At 46.9% G+C, this 21906-nt stretch overlaps 1 protein-coding gene across 1 annotated transcript in view; it reads right to left on the bottom strand.

Moving 5' to 3' along the window:
• The window catches only part of SYT13 (synaptotagmin 13), a 46877-nt gene extending 25552 nt beyond the window's left edge, over positions 1-21325 (bottom strand). Inside the window, exon 1 of the mRNA XM_017529376.2 lies at positions 21004-21325. Coding sequence (XP_017384865.1) covers positions 21004-21186 — 183 coding nt within the window. The 5' untranslated portion in view covers positions 21187-21325. The remainder of the gene's footprint in view (positions 1-21003) is intronic.
• Between the last annotated feature and the right edge of the window lie 581 nt (positions 21326-21906).

The raw sequence follows: 21906 nt of genomic DNA, 5'->3' as shown, positions 1-21906 counted from the left end.
GTGGGCTCCTGTCTCAGAGTCCGCTCAGCTCCCCCCGCAGTGCTGATTTGTCTGGTGGGCCTCCATCTCCTAGGAAGCTGCCAGACCAGGTCCTCTACTTCTTGTCTGCTTCAAGAATTGTGAAGTCATCCTAGGGCAAATCCACAGTTATGTCCGGGGGTGGGAGAGAGGTGACATAGTTCAAGCTGCACAGTGGAAATCCACCTTGAGGAGAAGGCTTGGCTTCTGGTCCAGGCAGTGTGGCATTTCCATGGCGACCTTGCCCCATCCGTACCAGCTTCTGTTATCCCTTCTAACACCTCCTCTCCTCTTTGTTCCAAGTCTGTGCCCCCAACCCTTTCTCAAATCCACCTCCCTTGGAATTCACGTTCTCCTAGTCTCCTTTCTCCTTGTGGTTATTTTGAAACCTAAAAAAGCCAGTTTGCAGTTGGCCCAGGGCACTCACTGCCCCCAGCTGGTATTTCATGTGACAAAGTTGGAGATTTCTTGGCGGGTAAGCCCTGCTGGCAGCTGAGTAAGGTGACCCTCCCAACCTGGCCAGGATGAGACACAGCGGGAATACCAGCCAGCCCTAACCCAAGCCTTTTATCTGCTGTCTGTCATCATTCCATCATTCATTCCACATTGATTAACCCTCCTGATAATGGTCAGCTGCCCAAACAACACTATCTGATCACGGTCCTCAAGTTGTGGACATTTCCAGTGGGGTAGACAGCGAGAAGCCAGTACACCCAAAAAGCTATTTATTTCCTTTAGGAATAAGTGCTGTCAAGATCAGAACAGATGGTAATGAGGTTGGTAGGGAGGGGAAGTTGTTTCTACTAAGAATTTGAGAGCCATGGAAAGGTCCCTGAATTAAAATTTGAAGAAAAAAATGACCCATTATATGTAGCTTTACCATGTGTCAGATACTAAGTCTAAGCATTTTACCCATTCGGTTTCACTGAAACTTCATAGCCTCATGAGGAGATATTATTGTCGTCCCCACTTAGAGGAAGAAACTGAGGCACGGAAGGGTTAAGCCTGAAGTCACACGGTTAATAAGGACTGTGGAGCCTGCAGCCTTTCCAGCTTGGCCCTATCCTTCCCTTCCTGGGAAGACACAATGGTCTGTTACCATTCCAAGGTCTTGGGTAGGTATAAGGAGAAGCCAGCTGGGGCTGGAGGAAGCATATCTCATCTCTACCCTCCTAGCCTAGCCATTCACTCATTCATTCCATCAATCATCATTCAATATTGAGAGCCTTTTATGGGACAAAAGGCATGGCCAACACTGATTGCCACCCCCACGCACAGTCTGTATGTGTGAGTAGGTAGGGGGATTATTAGAGTAATAAGCATGTTGGGGAATAGTTTAAAAAAACTGGCAGAGTCTGTAAGAGCAAACCAAGCTTTGCCTAGGGAAGGGGAAGGGGAAGGTGGTGGGAGCAGGAAGGGGAGAAGGGAGAGGTTCATAGAGACGCTGACTTTGGGTTGGGCGCACCTGAAGTCTGACAGGTAGAGACACTGGAGAGGGGCATTCTGCCAAGACAGTAGAAGGAAAGTTTGTACTGTGTCCAGAGTACAGTTAGTCCACAGGTGCAGTGCAACCAAAACCCAGTGAGAGGAGGAGGGTGAATGTTGCTGGAATCCCAGCATTTCTGGAGGAAGCTGAATTTAAAAACAGAATTTAAAAAAAAAAAAAAAAACTTCGTGGGACTGGAAACTGCAAAATGGCAAGATCCTACTTAGAGATTTCCTTCTTGTAAGTGGCCCCTGCATTATGTCAGCAGTCACATCATAAAGCTCTTTAGGCCACAGTCTCTGTAAATTTCCTACGTAACAGATGCTCTGCTATGCACAACACAAACTTTATTGTATTTAATCTTCATGAAACCCTATAGGTAAGCGCCTAATATTTTCTTCATTCTATAGACCCTAATATTAACAAATAAAAAATAACCTAATTATTTTCACTACAGAGGAGGAAACTGAGGCTCAGGGAGATTGAAACAAGGTCACACAGCTAATATATGACAGCCTTGGGCTTTGAACGCATGTCCACCTCAAAGTCAGTCCTACTAACCTGTATATTGTGTGGTTTCTTGGGGCCGTGTCTCTGGATACCAACCACACAGTTAAAAATGGAAATGTTTAAATCATTGCTTTTGCTTTTCTGCCAGGTGCCACTTCGTTAGACTGGCAGCCCCACCCACCCCCTCTTTCCCCTCCAGTGGTCTGGTGGTTTTCATGAACTGCCTGGATGTTTGGACATCAGCTTTGGTATTGTCCTCAGTTCTGAATCTGGGTTTGATGTTCTTTGTGCAGGAAATGTGTTACATTTGTGCCCTGAACAAAGGCAATGTCAAGACTATGTTGTAACCTCATCAACACGCATCGTAAACTGCTGTATTTTAAAAGGTCAGTAATCTGGGCTTGAACACAGCGTTTTCACTCCGGCCACCCTGACCTTATTTTCCCATCTCTAGTGGCCACAACGAGGCTGTCAGCAATGCGTTTCACCTCAGAGCACTGTCTCTGTGACTCCAAAAATTTGACTTTGATTTCCAAAATTTCCACTTCTGCCCCCGACCCTGTCCCACTGTACTGATTTACTAGGGACTCAAAGTCTTCCTGTTAAACTGAGTTCATGCATAGAAGAAGGATCTCAGCTCTGCATCATTGAAAGCGTCTGTCGGATAGGAACACAATTGTTTAAGATTGGTTCATTTAAATCCTTTAGACCTTTTCTTCTCAGTTTCTCATTTGGGGTGTCCATAGTTTTACCGTTCTTTTCTCAAGAAAGTCATTTTTGTATTAAAGGCTGAAAAGTTTGTTTATATGTCAGTTACCTTGGCATTGACATTAGAATATTCCTTCAGACCAGCTATAGGATTACTCGATGCTGTGGTGCTCAGACAACTGATGAAACCGTTATCTAGGGCAGCTGCTATAACGCTGTTATTGTGCTAATATATTACAAAATAAAGCACAAAAATTTGATTTTGTATCCATTTAAAAATTGATTAACATATATTCAAAGTTATCCTTATAATAAGACCTCTTTCACACTTTTGCATTCTGATAGACTTTTCTTAGTGGAGGAGAAAGGACACAAATCTACAGAGCCATCACACCCATGTGAATATCACCCATTAAAGGTGATGCAGTATAGAAAAAAAAAGTGCAGAGAACCATTAATCTAAGACATCCATCCACTTTTATTCAGGCACATCAATCTCTAACCCAGAAGTTTAAAAACCAGCTGAGTTGTAAAATATAATTTCAAAACCAAGACAAGAGGCTTTTTTAACTAGATTCTCCCTATATTTTGGTTTTAAGTCAAGCCACTCCACATCATATTGCTGTCAAACAGAAATCAGAACATACTTGTTGCCTGCCAATTATCTGTTTGCCCACCCTACATACCATGGGAGATACATGAGTAAGTCCCTGCCCCCAGAGAGTTTACCATCGCATGGTGGAGATGAGATATTCAATAAAGGGGGAATACGAGGTGCTTACACTACAATTCTCCTACCCTACGTTCATGGCACATTCGGCTGATTGATCAAAGCATTATTTCCTGCTGAGCTCAGGGTGTTCGTTGAGCTTAAGGCTCCAGGAAGCTACTATCCATTAATAGGGATTGATGTGGAAAATGAAAGACATTTGCTATTCCTGATTTAAACTTATGAAAAGATAGATAAAAATCTCACACCTGTAATCCCAGCACTTTGGGAGGCCGAGACGGGCAGATCATGAGGTCAGGAAATCGAGAGCATCCAGCTAACACAGTGAAACCCCGTCTCTACTAAATACACACACACACACACACACACACACACACACAAATTAGCCAGGCGTGGTGGCACACACCAGCTACTCAGGAGGCTGTGGCAGGAGAATTGCTTGAAACCGAGAGGCGGAGGTTGCAGTGAGCTGAGATTGCGCCACTGCACTCCATCCTGGGTGACAGAGAGAGACTCCATCTCAAACAAAAAAAGATAGATAAAAATAGAAGGCAATCTTAAAAAGCCAAATACCTAGACTGTAGGCTACAGAAGACCTAATGGGGAAATCTTCATTTTTGGTGATCAGAGAAGGCTTCCTGGAGGAGGTGCTTCAATGCAGCATTCAAGGATGATTAATGATCAGGGAGAGGGAGAGAGGCTTCTCAGATGGAGAGGACAGCAGCGCGTGCATCCAGAAGGGAGCACACTTAGGACATGGTGAGTCAGCTGGAGAGGAAGGCTGGGGTTGGAGAAATTGAGTTGGAAAGCAATGGTGAGGCCAGGTCATTAAAGGCCTATGCCAAACAAAAGATCTTGAATTCTATCTTATAAACAATTGAGAAACTTTGAGAGTTTGTGAGTGGGAGAATTACATGAGCAAAACTGTTTTCAGTAAATACATACAGGAGGGACAGGCAGACGTGGAGGAAACCAGGTGAGAAAACCACCCTGGAGACGCAGAGACACAGTGAAGGTAACCCACGTCAGGGGAACCGTGTGCTGAGGAGAGGGAGGAATCCAAGAGTGAGAGCTGCCTCAAGAAAAATATACTTCAACTCTAACTTCTCAGGCCCCCTTTCCAAAAATGACACATGCACATGTATGTTTATTGTGGCACTGTTCACAATAGCAAAGACTTGGAACCAACCCAAATGCTCATCAATGATAGACTGGATAAAGAAAATGTAGCACAAATACACCGTGGAATACTATGCAACCATTAAAAAGGATGAGTTCATGTCCTTTGAAGGGATATGGATGAATCTGTAAACCATCATTCTCAGAAAACTAACACAGGAACAGAACACAAAACACTGCATGTTCTCACTCGTAAGTGAGAGTTTAACGATAAGAACACATGGACACAGGGAGGGGAACATCACACACCAGGGCCTGTCGGGGTGTAGGGGCCTAGGGGAAGGATAGCAGGGGGTAGGGGGCTAGGGGAGGGATAGCCGGGGGTGGGAGGATAGGGGAGGGATGTTAGGAGAAATATGTAATGTAGATGACAGGTTGATGGATACAGCAAACCACCATGAAACATGTATACCTATGTAGCAAACCTGCACATTCTGCACATGTATCCCAGAACTTAAAGTATAAAAAGAAAGGGAAGGAAGGAAGGAAGGAAGGAAGGAAGGAAGGAAGGAAGGAAGGAAGGAAGGAAGGAGAGAAAGAAGAAAAAGAAAGAAAGAGAGAGAGAAAGAGAGAGAGAGAAAGAAAGAAGAAAGAAAGAAAGAAAGAAAGAAAGAAAGAAAGAAAGAAAGAAAGAAAGAAAGAAAGAAAGAAGAAAGAAAGAGAAAGAAAGAAAGAAGGAAGGAAGGAAGGAAGGAAGGAAGGAAGGAAAGAAAGAAAGAGAAAGAAAGGAAGGAAGAAAGAAAGTAGAACCCTTGTGTGTCAGAAACCCCTGTTTGTTACTGAATGTCTGCAATCTCTGCCATGTTTGGGCAACAAGTTGATTCTTCGGTGTGAAGTTCATGACTAGTCAGGAAGCAGATTTCAAGAGATGGCCATTGAGGTGCTTCTTCTAACATTCCCCTAGCAGCTGACATTTTGGCAGACTCAAAGCCAGTGAGTGTGATCCATAGATCTAGCTGTTCCTTCTTTTAAATGAGATGCAAACGTAATAGATTTCCTTCTGCGTTACATTGGCTGACAATTAAACGGTCTACAAAATGTCCCCAAACGTGATATGAGCATGGAACATCAGTAATATCAGAGTACCTGGCTCCAAACTGCTATAAATGAGAACCATTTTTCCTCAGCTCACTCCAAGATTTTCAAAATGAGAACAACAGCCCCAAAGCATCCTACCCGCAGGTGTATCTGTTTGGCAAGCACACATTAAAGGTTTGAAGATGCACAAAGCATCAGGGTAGATGCTGAATCAAAAGGGAAGATGAAAGCGGCTTCTAAACAGTAGAAGCTCGTGCAAATAGAGGGTGTTATCACTGTTGGTCCTGAGTTTCGCCAATTTCACTGGCACACTTCCTCTCACAGACTCTTCCTTTATTATTATGAATTATTAGGGTGGGTAATAATAGCTAACATGGATTGAGTATGCTATCAATAAGGGTTTTTACACATTCTAACTGGGTAACTCAGGAGAATTTCACAAAGCAGATATATACTAATGAACGGAGGGTTAAGAAAGCCAACAAGGAATGGTGAGCATGCAGGGGCTGGGCACTGCTAACATCCCTAGGCCTAAAGGGGCACAAAGCAGGAGAGGTCACCGGAAACAGGTCAGGGTGATGAATGGAGACAGCGACCTGGCAGGATGTGAGCCTTTCAGCTGAGGATGTGCCCACCCCCCAGGCACCTAGCAGGGAGGGAGCAGGGGGATGGAAGCCCCTCACACACCCTCTGTCCTCGGGTCTCCTTTGGGCCAACTCCACCTGATGCCAAAGGCCGGGGAGTTCGGCAATGCAGCCAATAGGTGGGGGCCTTCTGGGCCGGCGTGTGGAGGGGGAGAAAATGGGGATAGACTTGGAGCGGGTGGTTGGGAAGGAGCAGGTTTGGGGTTGAGAGGGGAGTCTTCAGGGGTTCTAGAGGCACAAGGGGATGATTTCCAGCCTAGCACTTACTATGTTCTCGGCAAAATCATTAGCGTATTATTTGATTTAATCCCCAACAACAATTCAGCCATGATGACACTGTTAACAGGTGGCCAGATTGAGCCAAAGGAAGGTTGTCATAGAGGGTGGTCGCAGGTCATCAAGGAAGGGGCGGATTAGCACTGGAACCCCAGTCGCAAGTGCCTCCCCCCTGCACATCTAACACATAAAGTCACATCATTTTACAGTAGTTGATTAATGAGGACTTTGTTATTAATGCCACGTATTAATCCAATTACCATTTCATTCACCGTTGCAATTAGTGCAGCCCCCAAAAGTCGCCGGGGGGACTCACAGGGTAGCAGCTGCAGCAGCAGAGCACCCCTCCTCTGTTCCTAGGAGACCCTGGGCCTGCTGTGCCTCTGCCTGGACCAGTCTGTAGAGCTGCGGATGTCACCTGCATCCCAGGCAGCGGGATCAACCCCCTTTTCCAGACTCTAAGCCACCAGTACAGCCAGGCTCCAGCACACGGCCGCAACCACCCCGCCTGATCCCATGGGCTTCAGAACTTGCAGATTCAAGGTGCTTCTCCATGAGAGGAAGTCTCGTATTTTCCTAAAATAAAGAACAATTCCAGAAGCACCACATGGCACATTGACTGCTGGCTTCCTGGTTCTGACTCATTTGCCTGTTGATAGCTTGTTCTTCTCCATAATAACTTTAAGCACGTCAATTATTCACCCTAACTCTGCCCCCTCACCCCAACCCCTACCTGCCTGGTGAGGGAAATAAAGGATGGTTCTGGCACCTCTGACCCATGGGGCATCTTACTCTCAGGGCCCCCACGAAGTGTCGCACCCTTGGCCTCAGCCTCCCTTCATTCCAGCCATCTGGCTGGACCCCTCCACAACTGTCCTTCCTCAGCTAAGACCAGGGAGCCACCTACTCAGTCCTCTGTTTACTTCAGTGTCCAACTTCTCTAATTTGATTCCACAGTTTATCGTTTTAACGACACTGTCTAAAGTCTTAAAACTGTTCCTGGCTCCCCGTCCTCTCCCTGATGCCATCTGGCAAAACTCCAATTGATGCTGGATAGGCCCAGCTGTACTGTGATGAGTGTGACCTGCTGGAGTCATTTGACAGGGCAGATGGCTCCACGACAGTCATGTCACCAACCTCAATAGGCTCTCCGACCTGCCTGGAGATCCTTTTCCCAAGATCCTCCTTCAAGCCTGCATTTGAGAATTTCTCCACTCTCCCCCGACTTTCTTCACGAGAAAAAAGAAAAGAAGCTAAGAGAATGGAGGCCCCTTAGCATCCTGCTCCCAGACACATGAACCTGCCAACCTTGGTCTGCACAAAGCTGCACTGAGGCCCTCCTGGTACCTGGCGGCAGGTGCATCCCTCCCTCCATGACGAGACCTTCCACCCGAGTCTTGCACCCCATTCCACCGGCACTTACAGGAGCCTCACATTACCTGTTTTCAGTCTCTCCCTCCTCCTCTCTTGAATATACATCTTTCTTTTCCCACTGGTTTCTTCTCATCAGATTTTAAATGTACTCAGCATTCCTTTGACTTCTCATTCCCTGCTCAGCTACTGCCCTAACCCCGTTGCAGCCAAACGTCTCAAAAGAATTGTCTGTCCTTGTTGTCTTCATTTCCTCATTTACCCGAGTCACCACCCATCTCTAAGAGACCCCATCAGCCTGCTGAAGGGCACTGCTGGTTTCCAAGACCAGCAACGACTTTCATGGTCTAATTCCTACAGATATTTTTAGATTTTAATATATTTGACTTTTCAGCAGTGGCTTTCCCAGTTGATGAGCCCCTTCCCCTTAGATAGGCTTCTTCTCTTATTATTATTATTATTATTGACATGACATTTCCCGGTTTTCCTCCTTCCTCTCTTGCCACTCCTCCTTGCCTACCTGTAGACCCGCCCTGCTTGGTCATTAAGTGTCAGTGTCCATCAGCTCCTGTTTTGGGCCCTTCCTCCCTTTCACTCTGCTCTCTTCCTCCCATGGTCCTAGCCACACTCAGGGCTGTGCTTGTGATCTCCTGTACATGGTTCCCCTACACACATCTCCAGCCAGACCTACACTGCAAGGACCGGACCTACAGATCCGCAGGCACAACTGGCCTCTTCGTGGAGACGCCTCCAAGACTCCTTCCACTCTACCTGCATTAAAGTGGACACAGGACTTACAGTCATGACCTCATCTTTTCCGAGTGTTCCTTATTTCACTAAATGCCGCCATCCAGTTGGATAAGTGGAAAACTCAGGTGTCATCTCTAACTCCTCTCTCTTCCTGAGCTCATACCCAGCCCATTGACAAAGCCAGTCTGTTTTCCAATCACGTCTCCAAACCGCTGCTGCCACCTGGCCCAAGCCATCATTGTCTCTCTCCAAAACCTCCCCCTTGTATCCCCACTTCCGCTGCTCTCCCATCCAATCTGTTCACACAGCAGCCAGAATGATCTTTTCACAACCCAAATCCAACCATGTCATATCTGGACTGAGACCTTTCAGTAGCTTCCATTGCTCTTAGACTAAAACCCAAATACTTGCAGTGACCCAGAAGGCCCTGTGTGGCCCTCCGTGGCCTCACCTACCCCTCACTTCTCCTCACTCCTTGCTGAGCTCTCTATGCTCTGCCCACTTTGACCTTCTTTCAGTCCTTCTTAAGTGATAGTTCTTTTTTTTTTTCACAGGGCCTTTGCACATGCCTGTCCCTAGAATATTTCAAACCCTCATCCCCAATGCCTTTACCTAGTAAATGCCACTACCTGTATGCCACAGAGGTGTGCAAGATAGTCCATTTGGGGTATGGGGAAAGAAAACATGATTTCATTTTATAATTTATTTTTATCTTATTGTTTTTAAAGGTCTTTGTGCATGCTTTATTATGTGCATGAGGTATTCGCACAGCAATATACATTCTATATAAACATTTCTACGCTTTACAAATAATTAAATATACATGTATGAAAGGGGTCTCCAGAGATGTTGAGGATCAGAGCATTAATCATTTGTCACTATCCTGGGAGATCCTCTGAGCTCCCTCATTACACCACCATTGTAAATATATATTTATGTATATGACTGTGCGATGAACATCTCTCCCTCTAGAATATTAACTGCATGAGGTCAGGGATGGGTTCTGCCTTGTCACTGCACTGCCCTGAGGGCTAACTCAGTGCCTTGCACATAGCAGGTATGCAAGACATACTTATTGAAGGAATAATCATCCTAGAAGTGGAATGTTCATGCTCCCCTTTTCATTCTAGCAGACACATTTTATTTATCACATCTGGAATACCTTAATGAATTTTTTCTTTCCCACAGGGGGACTAGACAAGTCATCGCTTTGGTAAAGGATAAATAATAAAACAATTCACAGATTCTTTTTTTTTTTTTTTTTTTTTTTGAGACAGAGTTTCACTGTCACCAGGCTGAAGTGCAATGGAGAGATCTCAGCTCACTGCAACCTCTGACTCCCTGGTTCGAGTGATTCTCCTGCCTCAGCCTCCAAGTAGCTGGGATTACAGGCACACACCACCATGCCAGCTAATTTTTATATTTTTAGCAGAGACAGGGTTTCACCAGGTTGCTCAGGATGGTCTCGATCTCTTGACCTCGTGATCCACCCACCTTAGCGTCCTAAAGTGTTGGGATTACAGGTGTGAGCTGCTGCTCCCAGCAATTCACAGATTCTTAAAAATGTCCTTTGAGCAATGGCAGGTGCTGAATCTATTGGGTGCTTTCATAAGTGTCATCTCATTCATTCTTCCATATGACCTTAGAGAATCTTGTAGAATCTCTGTTTCATAAATGAGAAAACGGGGATTCAGAATGGCCGTGGTGATCTGGCTAGGAAATGGTGGAGTCTGAATTCAAATTCATGTTTTTTTGTTTTGTTTTGTTTTGTTTTTTTGAGACAGAGTTTCGCTCTTGTTACCCAGGCTGGAGTGCAATGGCGCGATCTCGGCTCACCGCAACCTCCGCCTCCTGGGTTCAGGCAATTCTCCTGCCTCAGCCTCCTGAGTAGCTGGGACTACAGGCAAGCGTTTAAGTCTCACTTGATACCCATTTTAGCTCAGCATCTTGATTATAAAAATGAACATTTTCATTCTGAGTTAATTTTTTCTTTTGAGTGGTCTCAAAGATTCTTACCTAAAATTAATTCCAGTGGGTACCAAAATCAAATGCAAGGCTACAGCATGGTGAGATTAGGAGGCACCCAATCTCATGTTCATTCCTTTCTGCTCTTTCTGTCTAGGTGTCTTCTATGGAGGCTGTTGTACGAAGGGTGATAGTCATGTTACCACTTAAAGGATCTGTTCCATTTGCTAGTAAGAGACGAGATCATTAGATGACGCACTTGCAAAGAATGTGCAGCAAAGCCCTCCAAATCATGTGGATATTTTCTCTTCATGCCACATCACTGCCTTCACTGTATTTCTCTCTGATAGCTTCCCCTTCCTTCTATGGGAAGTGACTGCGCTGGAAATGAAAGTGTATTTTAAGATGCTCGGCAATATGCTCTGAGAAGTGGGGTGCAGGGGGATTCAAAAATGCAGAATAAGCTTGAAGCTAACAGAAGATATTCTAGACTTGCAGCTGCTTCAATCAACTCTTCTAGTTGCCCTACCAAACTGCTTCTCCCAACCTTATCTTCATCTTCAAACACGATCTTTTCCAAAACATCCTTCTTAATTCTATTTGAAAAGCAGAGTCTTTGCCATCCTGCCTCAATAAACCTACAGCCTTTTCATCGTGCCGTTCTTACCAGCGCATCCAACCTGTGTGGTTCATAATGCTCTTCCACATAAAAGGTCTCCTTGAGTATTACCTCATTGGCCTTGCAACTGAAGATTTTTAAAACTCTTTCTGACATTAGCCAGATGAACAGAGAAGTGAAGGGAGAGAAATCTGTAAAAAGTGAAGTTGCCACATACTCCCTGCTTGTCTTGATTTCTTGATACGCCACTGAAGGCAAGCACAGAGATGCTTCAGTGAACTTAGCACCCTCCCCTGCCTCTCTGAGCCTGCAGATTTTGTTTTGGCTACAAGCAGAGGTGGCAGCCCCACAGATCCCTGCCTCCTCATTTGTCTACCCATCCATTCATCAATGTATTCAGTCATTCGATATGTCTTCTCACTTCCCCTTGCTATGTGCTAAGTCCTGCTTGATTTTCTATGAGGGAAAAGTATGTCTTAGACTTAATGAGTGGAGGTGGGGGCAGGGAGAAGAGTCAATGAAATATGTCAAAATACTCTAGGGTCTATGCCAGATGGACTGACTCAATTTCATAGAATTCTCAGAGGACCCCTCTCCCCTTTACTCTTATTTTCATTCATATTCATATATGCAACTCCCCCTCATTATTTGACTCTGATCTGTTCCTAGAAACATGCTGATTAGCAAATTTCAGAAAGCAGGCACTGGTACTCCATTATTTTAATAGGAGAAATTATAATGCATTCCAAGTCCACCCCAAAACCCCAATCAACTTCCCCAAATATCACTGTAACATTCTTAAGCACTGGGTAAAAAAGCTCCCAGGACTTTTCTATAACATAAGGCAATGAAGCACCCTTTATCTAATGAATCGGGACTTACTGAAGTCCTCCTGAAGGTTCATGGTGTGGGCAGCAACTGGCTCTGGAGAGGGGCAAGGCTTCTCCAGCTATCGCACTGGCCTGAGAGTATTCATATATAAGGAAATATTGAAAGATGCCAAATACTGCCTCGATTAGATGGGGTTTGCAGGGCCCAGGTATCGGGGTGAATCAGAGTGGGACTCATGAGGGGCTAAAGCTTGGGGGAACAGAATGGGAAAGATCACAATAATAACATATTTGATGGACAGAGCAGCAGGTGCAAACTTGCTGGAAGAAGAGGGCAGCCAGGATGGCTGCATGCACACTCCATTTTTTGTCACGAGACTTACGAACAACGAAATGTCTTTACGGGTTGCCCATCTGGACTCATTTTAATGGGCATTCAATACAGACAGCAAACGTTTGTTAAAAACTTGCCAGCCATTGTGATTTTGGGTATATACCCAAAGGATTACAAAATCATTCTACTATAAAAACAGACACACGCACACGCGTGTTTATTGCAGCGCTATTCAAAATTGCAAAGACTTGGAACCAACCTCTGGTTTGTCTTTCAGGTGTTTCCTTTGTCATGATCCAACAACCTCTCTATCCCTCTTCCTGTGCCCCAGGTACCTCCTCATAACTTGGCCAGTATCTAAAAATCTGAAAAGGATGCAGCACCGTCTTCTGCTGGAGTCAATTCATGAAGTGAATCGTCAGTTCCATGAACAGAAGAGCCACATATCTGAATTATCTACAAACTGTGCCAAAAGAAGGAACTAGGAAAGGAAGGGAGATGGGACAGGTCAGACCTGCCACTGGAAAAAGACTGAGGGACACAGGCTGAGGGGCCCACATGTGAGTGCTTTGAAGAACCTAGTATTTCCAGGGGGTATGTGCTCATCTCCTCGAAATATGCAAATTTCTTGATGAAAAATTCATACTGTCTTCCATGTTGCTAAGCAACCAGCCCAAACATGTTTACTGTGTAAAATCTCTCTGGAGGGCCCTGGGCTGCACCCAATGCCTGAAGTGTGATGGCGGCAGCAAAGCAATCCAAAGCATTGGGAAAGGTTTCTGAAGTTGACCCGCAAAGATGCATATTTATAGACACTTTCATGCCATATCTGGGGAAACACAATGGCTCAGATAAAATTTTGACTACTTTTTTTCTGCTAATCTCCAGCCTAGCAGTCAAAAGTGTGGGCTCTGAAGCCAAATTTTGTAAATTTTATTCCCAGCTCTCCCACTGAATATGTTACTTAAGCTTTCTGTGTTTCACATTTCTTCCGTAAAATGAAAAATAATAACTATGCACATTTCATAGAGTTATTGCGATAATTAAAATTAATATGGTTATGGCTAGGCACAGTGGATCACACCTGTAATTCTAGCACTTTGGGAGGCTAAGCCAGGAGGATGACTTGAGCCCAGGAGTGCAAGACCAGCCTGGGCAACACAGAATAATGTGGACAATGAGCCTGTGTGGAGCCCCCAACATCCTTCCCTCTCTAAACAAAAATAAAGCTAAAAGAAATTAGCCAGGCATGGTGGCACATGACTGTATTCCCAGCTACTTGGGAGGCTGAGGTGGGAGGATTACTTGAGCCCAGAAGATCGAGGCAGCAGTGAACCATGACCATGCCATGGCACTCTAGCCTGGATGGTAAAGCGAGATTCTGTCTCAAAAAACATTTTAGTATGGTTAAAATGCTAAGAACAGTGACTGGCACATTTAAAGAACTTGATAAATGTTAGCTAGTCTATCACTGTTATTTATTACTCTATGGAAATACTTTGTTGTTGTGGTGGTGGTTTATATGAATGGGTGATTTCACCAGTCAGGAGATCAGCTAATGGTAAGCTAGAAAATTAGTCCTTTAAAAGCCTGAGAATCCATGGAAGTCAGACCTTATAGTCTTCCAGAGTTGAATCAGTTCCAGGAGTGGGGTTACCAATTTGTGGGCATCCTGTGCTCATTAAGGTACAGGGGAGACCTCAGGAGAATAGCCAGCCCACACTGGATAAAGTTCTACTTTAGGCTGAAGGCAGAAATAATACCTCCCACCCAGGATTTCCAGGTTTCCCTGTGCTTCCCCATCATGGCAATTGCTTGTTTTATTGTCTGTCTTCCCATTTATCAAGAAGAGCATATGTCTGTCTTTCCATTGCCATATCCCAAGGCCTAGCATGTGCTCATTAATCTTTGATGAATGAACTAATGAAATGCAGCATATGTCCATCCTCACTCTCACAAGTATGAATTAACACCAATCAGAGAAGGTGTTGCTTTAGAGGACTAAGGAAGAGGAGAAGAGGTGGAAGGACTAATAGGGTCACAGTGATGGTCTTAAAGTCCCAATCCCAAGGGGGAATCCTTTATGTAGCACAAAAGAGGTGGCCACGGGAGAAACAGCAGAAAGCAAACAGGGCTGAGGAAGCAGTTTAAAAAAAAAAGAAAAAGAAAAGAAAGAAAAAGGAGGCTCACATCTCTTGAATATAGCCCTGAAGTCCTCCTCTTAATAAAAATACTGGCCTGGCACTCAATTAGTGTTCACAAATATGTCACAATATGACACTTTTTAATAAAAACCTTACTGACTTGCATTTCTCTGATGACCAGTGATGATGAGCATTTTTCCATATGTTTGTTGGCCTCATGTATGCTTTCTTTTGTAAAGTGTCTGTTCATATCCTTTGCCCACTCTTGAATGGGCTTGTTAGTTTTTTTCTTGTAAATCTGTTTTAGTTCTTTGTAAATTCTGGATATCAGCCCTTTGTCAGATGGGTAAACTGCAAAATTTTTTTCCCATTCTGTTGGTTGCCGATTCACTCTACGACAGAAGAGCAGAAGATCAAACACCGCATGTTCTCACTCATAGGCAGGTGTTGAACAATGAGAACACATGGACACAGGGAGGGGAGCACTACACACTGGGGTCCGTTGGGGGGAAATAGGGAAGGGACGGTGTGGGGTGGGGAGCTGGGGAGAAATAAAAAAAAAAAAACCTTACTGACGTATAACTGCATACAGAAAAGTACATAAATCATAAATGAAGAGCTGGATGCCTCTTCACAAAGTAAACACACCTCTGTAACCAGCACCCACGTCAGGAGGCAGAGCACGAACAAAAGCCCAGAAGCTCTCCCACCCGCTGCAGTCATTTCCCGTCCCCCAGGGTGACACCATAAATAAACTGTGCTGGTTTCAAAGCCTGTGTCAGGGGAGCCCAGGCAGTATGTACTCCTTTGTGTCTTCCCTCTTTTATTCAGTGTTAGGTTGCAAGGTAATGATTTGATTCAAAACATTGCCATGTGTTCAGCATCATACCAGACATTGTCAAGAATACAAGGAAAATGAAGGAAAAATTCTCCGATCTTGAGAAGACTCCACTATACATATATTGTTTGACAGAAATTCAGGCCAGGTGTGGTGGCTCACGCCTGTAATCTCAGCACTTTGGGAGGCCGAGGCGGGTGGATTACCTGAGGTCAGGAGTTCAAGGCTAGCCTGGCCAACATGGAGAAACCCCATCTCTACTAAAAACACAAAAAATTAGCCAGGCATGGTGGTGGGCACCTGTAATCCCAGCTACTTGGGAGGCTGAGGCAAACGAATTGCTTGAACACAGGAGGGAGAGGTTGCAGTGAGCTGAGGTCCCGCCACTGTGCTCCATTCTGAATGACAGAGCAAGACTCTGTCAAAAAAAGAAGGAAGGAAGGGAGGGAGGGAGGGAGGGAAGAGAAATTCAGCACTTATTTATATTATTTTGTAAAACTCTAGAGCTAATCTACTAAGGTTCCACTGAAAGCCACTTTAGTGATCCTGACTCTGCTGGAAAGAGGATGGGATTGTAGAGTTTGGTCACACGTGACAGTGGGAAGCTGAGGGTGTGGATGGAACAGGCCTGGGGACCAGAAGCAGTGGCTCACACTTATAACCCCAGCACTTTGGGAGGCCAAGATGGGCAGATCACATAAGCTCAGGAATTTTAGACCAGCCTAGCCAACATGGCAAAACCCCACCTCTACTAAAAATACAAAAAATTAGGCAGGCATCATGGCACATGCCTATAATCCCAGCTACTCAGGATGCTGAAGCAGCAGAATCACCTTAGCCTAGGAGGCGGAGGTTGCAATGAGCTGAGATCATGCCACTGCCCTCCAGCCTGGGCAACAGAGCGAGACTCTGTCTTAAAAAAATGTGTGGCAACTCCTGCTGAGGGCCAAGTAATTTCAATAAAGCCTTTGGCCACGTGTTAGCTTCAAAGAAATAGCACTGGGGTCACCCAGGGGACCTCTCTGGCATTTGAAAAGATTCACTTAAGTGCACAGCAAGGTAAGTGCCATGTGGGGAGAAAACTAGGCCACGCAAAGGAAGGTTTTCTGAAAACAGGGCACGGGTGGCTGCCAAGTGGTAGGGGTATAGGACTGAGGCGTGGGGTGAGGGAAAAGAGCGGTTCTCCCAGCTCGCTCCCAAGTTCTTTAGGTTGGGCAAAGGAGGACTTCCTACGAAAGGACCCAGAAGTGGGCTGAGTGGCAGCCTGTGTGGACAAGCGTGATGAGGAAATTCAGGGGCAGGAACCCACGGGTCTGGCCATTGCTCACTAGTAGATTCAGAAGTAACGGTGAAGGAGAAACCATCATGCTCGCTTTGCCCCCCTGCTCTGTCTCCTTGCTCAAGCTGCTAGGTCACTGCCTCATGATCAAGCTTCTAGAGCCAGGCTGATGACAGAGAGGTCCCAGGTGACCGGCCAGGCCAGGAGTGGGCGGCATAGTAAGACTGAATTCCTTGCGTGCCTGGAAGGACTGCACAAGAGTGAGAGCGAGGCACCGTCTAAGAAGGCAGGATAAAGGGTCCAGAGTGTGGATTTCAGTAAAGCAAAGAACTGTAACTTGAAGCCAGCTGGAGGCGTGAGAGGTAATAAATGGCCGAGGGCTGCCTAGGGACACTTCCTCTGAATTGCTGGAAAAAGCAGAAAATAAAAGACTCAGGGCTACAAAGGACTATCTAATAAAACCAAATTGTGAAGTAGCTATATGTTTGCTTCTTTATTAATTCATTAAATAACAGAGTCTAGCAGGAGATTTAATAAGTACCATAATTTAGAATGAGAGATGAGCGTAAATCTAATGTGAACCATCTGCAAGAGCTGTAATGTGCTACCAAGCTATCTGTGACTTCCCTTGGGGACAAAGTCACAGGTATAGATAATACATTGTGGTTTCTGTTGCTACTCCTACTTACAGAAAATACTATTTCAGTTAGAGGTAAGTGAAAATAATGATGTAAGGTTTTTTTTTTTTTTTTTTTTGAGACGGAGTTTCACTATGTTACCCAGGCTGGAGTGCAATGGCGTGATCTCAGCTCACCGCAACCTCCGACTCCTGGGTTCAGGCAATTCTCCTGCCTCAGCCTCCTGAGTAGCTGGGATTACAGGCACGCGCCACCATGCCCAGCTAATTTTTTGTATTTTTTGTAGAGACGGGGTTTCACCATGTTGACCAGGATGGTCTCGATCTCTTGACCTCGTGATCCACCCGTCTCGGCCTCCCAAAGTGCTGGGATTACAGGCTTGAGCCACCGCCCCCGGCCGTAAGTTTTTTCCTACCTAAGACCACAACCTTTAAATGCTATCTACAGACCCCTTGGTGGCAGGTTTGTGTAACCAGATTAAGAACACCTGGGGGCCGAGCTCAGTAGTTCATGCCTATAACCCTAACAGTTTGAGAGGCCAAGGCAGGCAACTTGTTTGAGCCCAGGAGTTCAAGACCAGTCTAGGCAACAATGAGGCCCCCCCCCCCCAGAACTTACAAAAAAATTAGCCAGGCATGGTGGCATGTGCCTGTATTCCCAGTTACTTGGGTGGCTGAGGTGGGAGGATCACCTGAGCCCAGGAAGTCAAGGCTTCAGTGAGCCATGATCACACCATTGCACTCCAGCCTGGGTAATGGAGTCGGACCCTGTCTCAAAAAAAATAAACAAACAAAACCCCTGGGAAAACTCCGAGTTCTTTTCAAAATCACTAGAAACTTCAACTTCATCCAGCCATTCAGGGTGAGAAATCATATTTCTAGTAATGGCCTCCAAACCCAAAGAATTTTTCCAGCAGCCACAAATAGTGAGTTACAGAGACTCTGGCTATTAAGCCTTGGAAACCTCTGTTGGGATTACAGTCATCCAGACCCCTGTTCTCCAGCCCCATACCTTTTTTCCTTAAGGAACATCCTCAGAGAGCTTCCCTGCTCTTGCTCTCCTTGTCAGCAGGTACCACATACATCATCGTCCTGTCTGTCTGCCACCCCTAACACCACCTTCTTTACTTTCGTTGAAATGTCAATTGGTTGTCTTTTCTCTGTTTACTTCAACTGGGCCATTGGCTGAACAAATCTGAGAACAGTGGCAATCAAGTCATGGTGAGATCTCAGCTTCAACAGATTCATGCCTATGGATTCAGCCCCAACTTGCCCAAATCCTTGTCACTGAGGGAACCAGGTAAGGGAATGTGGATGGGCAGGTACCACACATCAACAAATATTTATTGTGCCCCTACTGAGCTGGCACTTGGTTACAAAGACATAGTACATGCACCCACATTTGAAGACAATAATCCCCCCATCCCCCGATGGTCCCTGAGATGACTTTATTCATCCACAATTTCTTATTGGACACCTACTAGTTTTCAGGCACTGAGTAGGTGCTGGGAATAAATATTAGACCAGTAAGTGAATATGAAAGATTGCTTCCTAGTATAAAGAGTGCCATAAAAAGATTTGACAGGAACAATATGGGATAGGATAACAGGAAGGGGGTGTTTTGTTTCATGTGTCAGTAGGCAAAATCCTCCCTGAGACTTCAAACAGAAAAAGACCTGAAGGATGAGAAGGAGCTACGTGTATGAAAGGCCAGAGAAAAATGAAAGGGCGGGAAAGAGCTCGGTGTCCTTAAAGAATGATCGTAAATCCAGAGAGGCCAAGACTGCTGATGAAGGAAGAAACTGACATGAGCTTGGCTGGAGAGGCAGACACCTGCCATGTCAAAGAAGGTGAGAGATGGAGAGGAGTGGCTAACAGCGTGGCCTCCAGAATCAGACTTGCTCAGCCAGAGTCTGGCTCTACAACTTCTCTAGCTGCGCAGCTGCAGGCAAGTTGCTTACCTTCTCTGAGCCTCAGTTTCCTCATCTTTAAGTTAGGATCATTCTATGGCTCCCTCACTGGGTCATGAAATGCACCAATTAGTGTAAAGCACTCTGAACCGTGTGCCTGGCACACAGTGTGTGCTACGTCATGGTTTGCTGTGACCTCTTCCAAGCTCAGTGAGAAGTTGTGGAGGATTTGAAGCAGGGAAGAGACATAATCTGGTTTGTCTTTAACAGATGATCAGCCATTCTGTGGACTACTGGTCATCAATAAGACAAAGAGTTGGAAGAGACCCTAGAGGTCATTTACATCAACTACTTTCCCAGTGGTTCTCTCTGGGAAGGGGAGGGGACGATGCCTGGAGGGACATCACTGAAAGGCAGGAGAGTGGCTGTTCCTCAAGTATGTTGGACAGCAGAGAAGGTTGAGAGGCCGGCCCCAACTTCTGGAGAAGGGCCTCCAACCTCTGGCCAGTGGAGAGTCCACTATTCCCATTTCCAGATCGTCCCAGTCCCACATCCTGCTGTGCAGCCTGTTCCTGTTTAGCCAGTGTCAATGTCACTGTTCCTGGACCATAAGTGCCTCCCTCAAGGACAGCAGCCATTTCCTCTCACTCTCCCTGTACAGTGACTGACATGGGCCACACACAACTGCGTCCTCTGAGCTTTTGAATTATTGATTGGAAAAAGGAAGATGGAGCCACAGCATTTTAGTGTCACTCCTGGAACGACGTGGTCCGTAAGGGATCTAGAGGGCCTTTAGGAGAGCCTTTAAGTCATGCCCCAGCCCCAGGGCCAGCCTTCCTCAAATCACTCTTGCAAGACTCTGCCTCTTGGTTCTCTAGAGAACATTCTGCACGCTGCAGAAATGCATCCTGGAGGTCACAGCCTATGCAGGGAAATCCTTCCAAACCGCTTCCCCAGACCCCTCCTGCTGCTCTTTACAACGGGAACACGCCTGTTTCCTGCACAAAGGGGCTCTGGCCGTCAGCAAATGCACGGGATAAAAGCTCTCCTGTCTCCAGGGATATCTGCAGAGACATCTTGGGGGAGGCCATAGCAACCCCCTCTGACCGGCTGGAGCTCAGAGCTGCTGGGGGGTGGGGGAGAACCCTTCAGGCTCCTCTGGGATTCCCCTCTCCAGACCCCCAGCTCTCCAGCTCCTGCAGGACAGTAGCCACCTCCCCTCTGGCTTTCCAGGCATTCTCTCTTCTCAGCTCTGGCAGAGCTTGCCCGACCCTGGCTCCACAATCACCACCCTCCTCCCTCTCACAGTCCCCAGTCCTCTTCCCAATTCTGCAAGCTCCTCATTCTCTAGTTCCTCTCAGCGTCTTCTATAACCCTGGTGATTGCCCTCCCAACCTCCCTCCCCTCTTACCGCTCCCAGCCCTAATTCTTATCCAAGTCCCCTTTCCTATCCCCTCCCTTTAGCTCTCTGTTGGCCCCCATTCTTCTCTCAGTCCCCACAAGAACACCCCTCCCTAATTCTCCTCCACGTCTCCCCCATCCCCCAGCTTCTCCCATCGCCCTACCTTTTTGACTCCTTGGCCTGTCCTCCAGCGCCTCTGCTGTCCCCCCTCCCCTCTAAGCTTTGTCGTGCAAAGATCCACGCCCGCCTCCCACCCCATTTCCCCCTCTGCAGCTGCCTGGCGACCCCGCCTCGCCCCTCGCCCCGGGAGGGCCCGCGCGCCGCCCCACGCTCACCTGTTGTGCGGACCGGAGCACGCCGGGCTTCGCCTTCTCCGGGTCTGGGTCCTGGTCCCGCGGCAGCAGCCCCTTCTTGGGGTGCATGTGCCGACACAGGCAGGTGACCCCGCACAGCGCGAGGATGCTGGTGGCCGTGCCCAGCGTGGCGCCCAGCGCGATCACTGGCACCGACAGCACCATGGTGCCCGCTCCCAGCGCGGGGCTGGGTCCCGCCGCCGCGCACCTTCCCGGGGCCGGGCCCGCCTCCAGGCAGCTCCCAGGATCAGGGCGAGCCAGCAGCTCTCCCGCCGCCAGAGGGGCGGGGACGGAGGGAGGGAGGACGGCTGCGAGGACGTCAGAGGAGGCTGCACCCGGAGCCGCGTCAACCAGCACCCCTCTCCCCGCCAACACGTGACCGGACCCCCACCCCACCGGGAGCTGGAGGCTTCCAGGTGGAAGGAGCCTTGGGGTTGTTTCAGGCCGGCCTTAATGCTTTGTGTACAAAGGGAACAATTCGGCCCAGGAAGTGCTACAGCTTGCGGATGTCACGCTGTGTTAGAGGACAAACCTGGGCTCCAACCTGGTCTTCGACTCTAGGAGTCACTTTCCCAGACCACTAGCCTCTTGCTCACCCTCCTTTTCCCCCAGTGGCTGGCCAAGGTGGCTGTCAAATGGAGTCCTTTGAGAGCTTTTCAAACACAAAGCTGGAGATTTCCCAGCTCCCCAACCTGGGAGATGTTTCTTACAGGGAGGAGGCACAGGCCACGGGTAGAGGGAACCCATGGGGTGTTTGGGTTGAAGCTGCACCTGTGTCCTGCTGAAGGTGAACAGCACAGCCGCATCCCCGCTGAAGGTGAACAGCACAACCGCATCCCTGCTGAAGGTGAACAGCACAGCCGCATCCCCTGCTGACAGTGAACA

The sequence above is a fragment of the Cebus imitator genome, unplaced genomic scaffold (genome assembly GCF_001604975.1).
Source record: "Cebus imitator isolate Cc_AM_T3 unplaced genomic scaffold, Cebus_imitator-1.0 Scaffold58, whole genome shotgun sequence".
Lineage (NCBI taxonomy): Eukaryota > Metazoa > Chordata > Mammalia > Primates > Cebidae > Cebus > Cebus imitator.
Note: the sequence above shows the minus strand (reverse complement) of the source record. Positions and strands in the feature narration are given on the sequence as shown.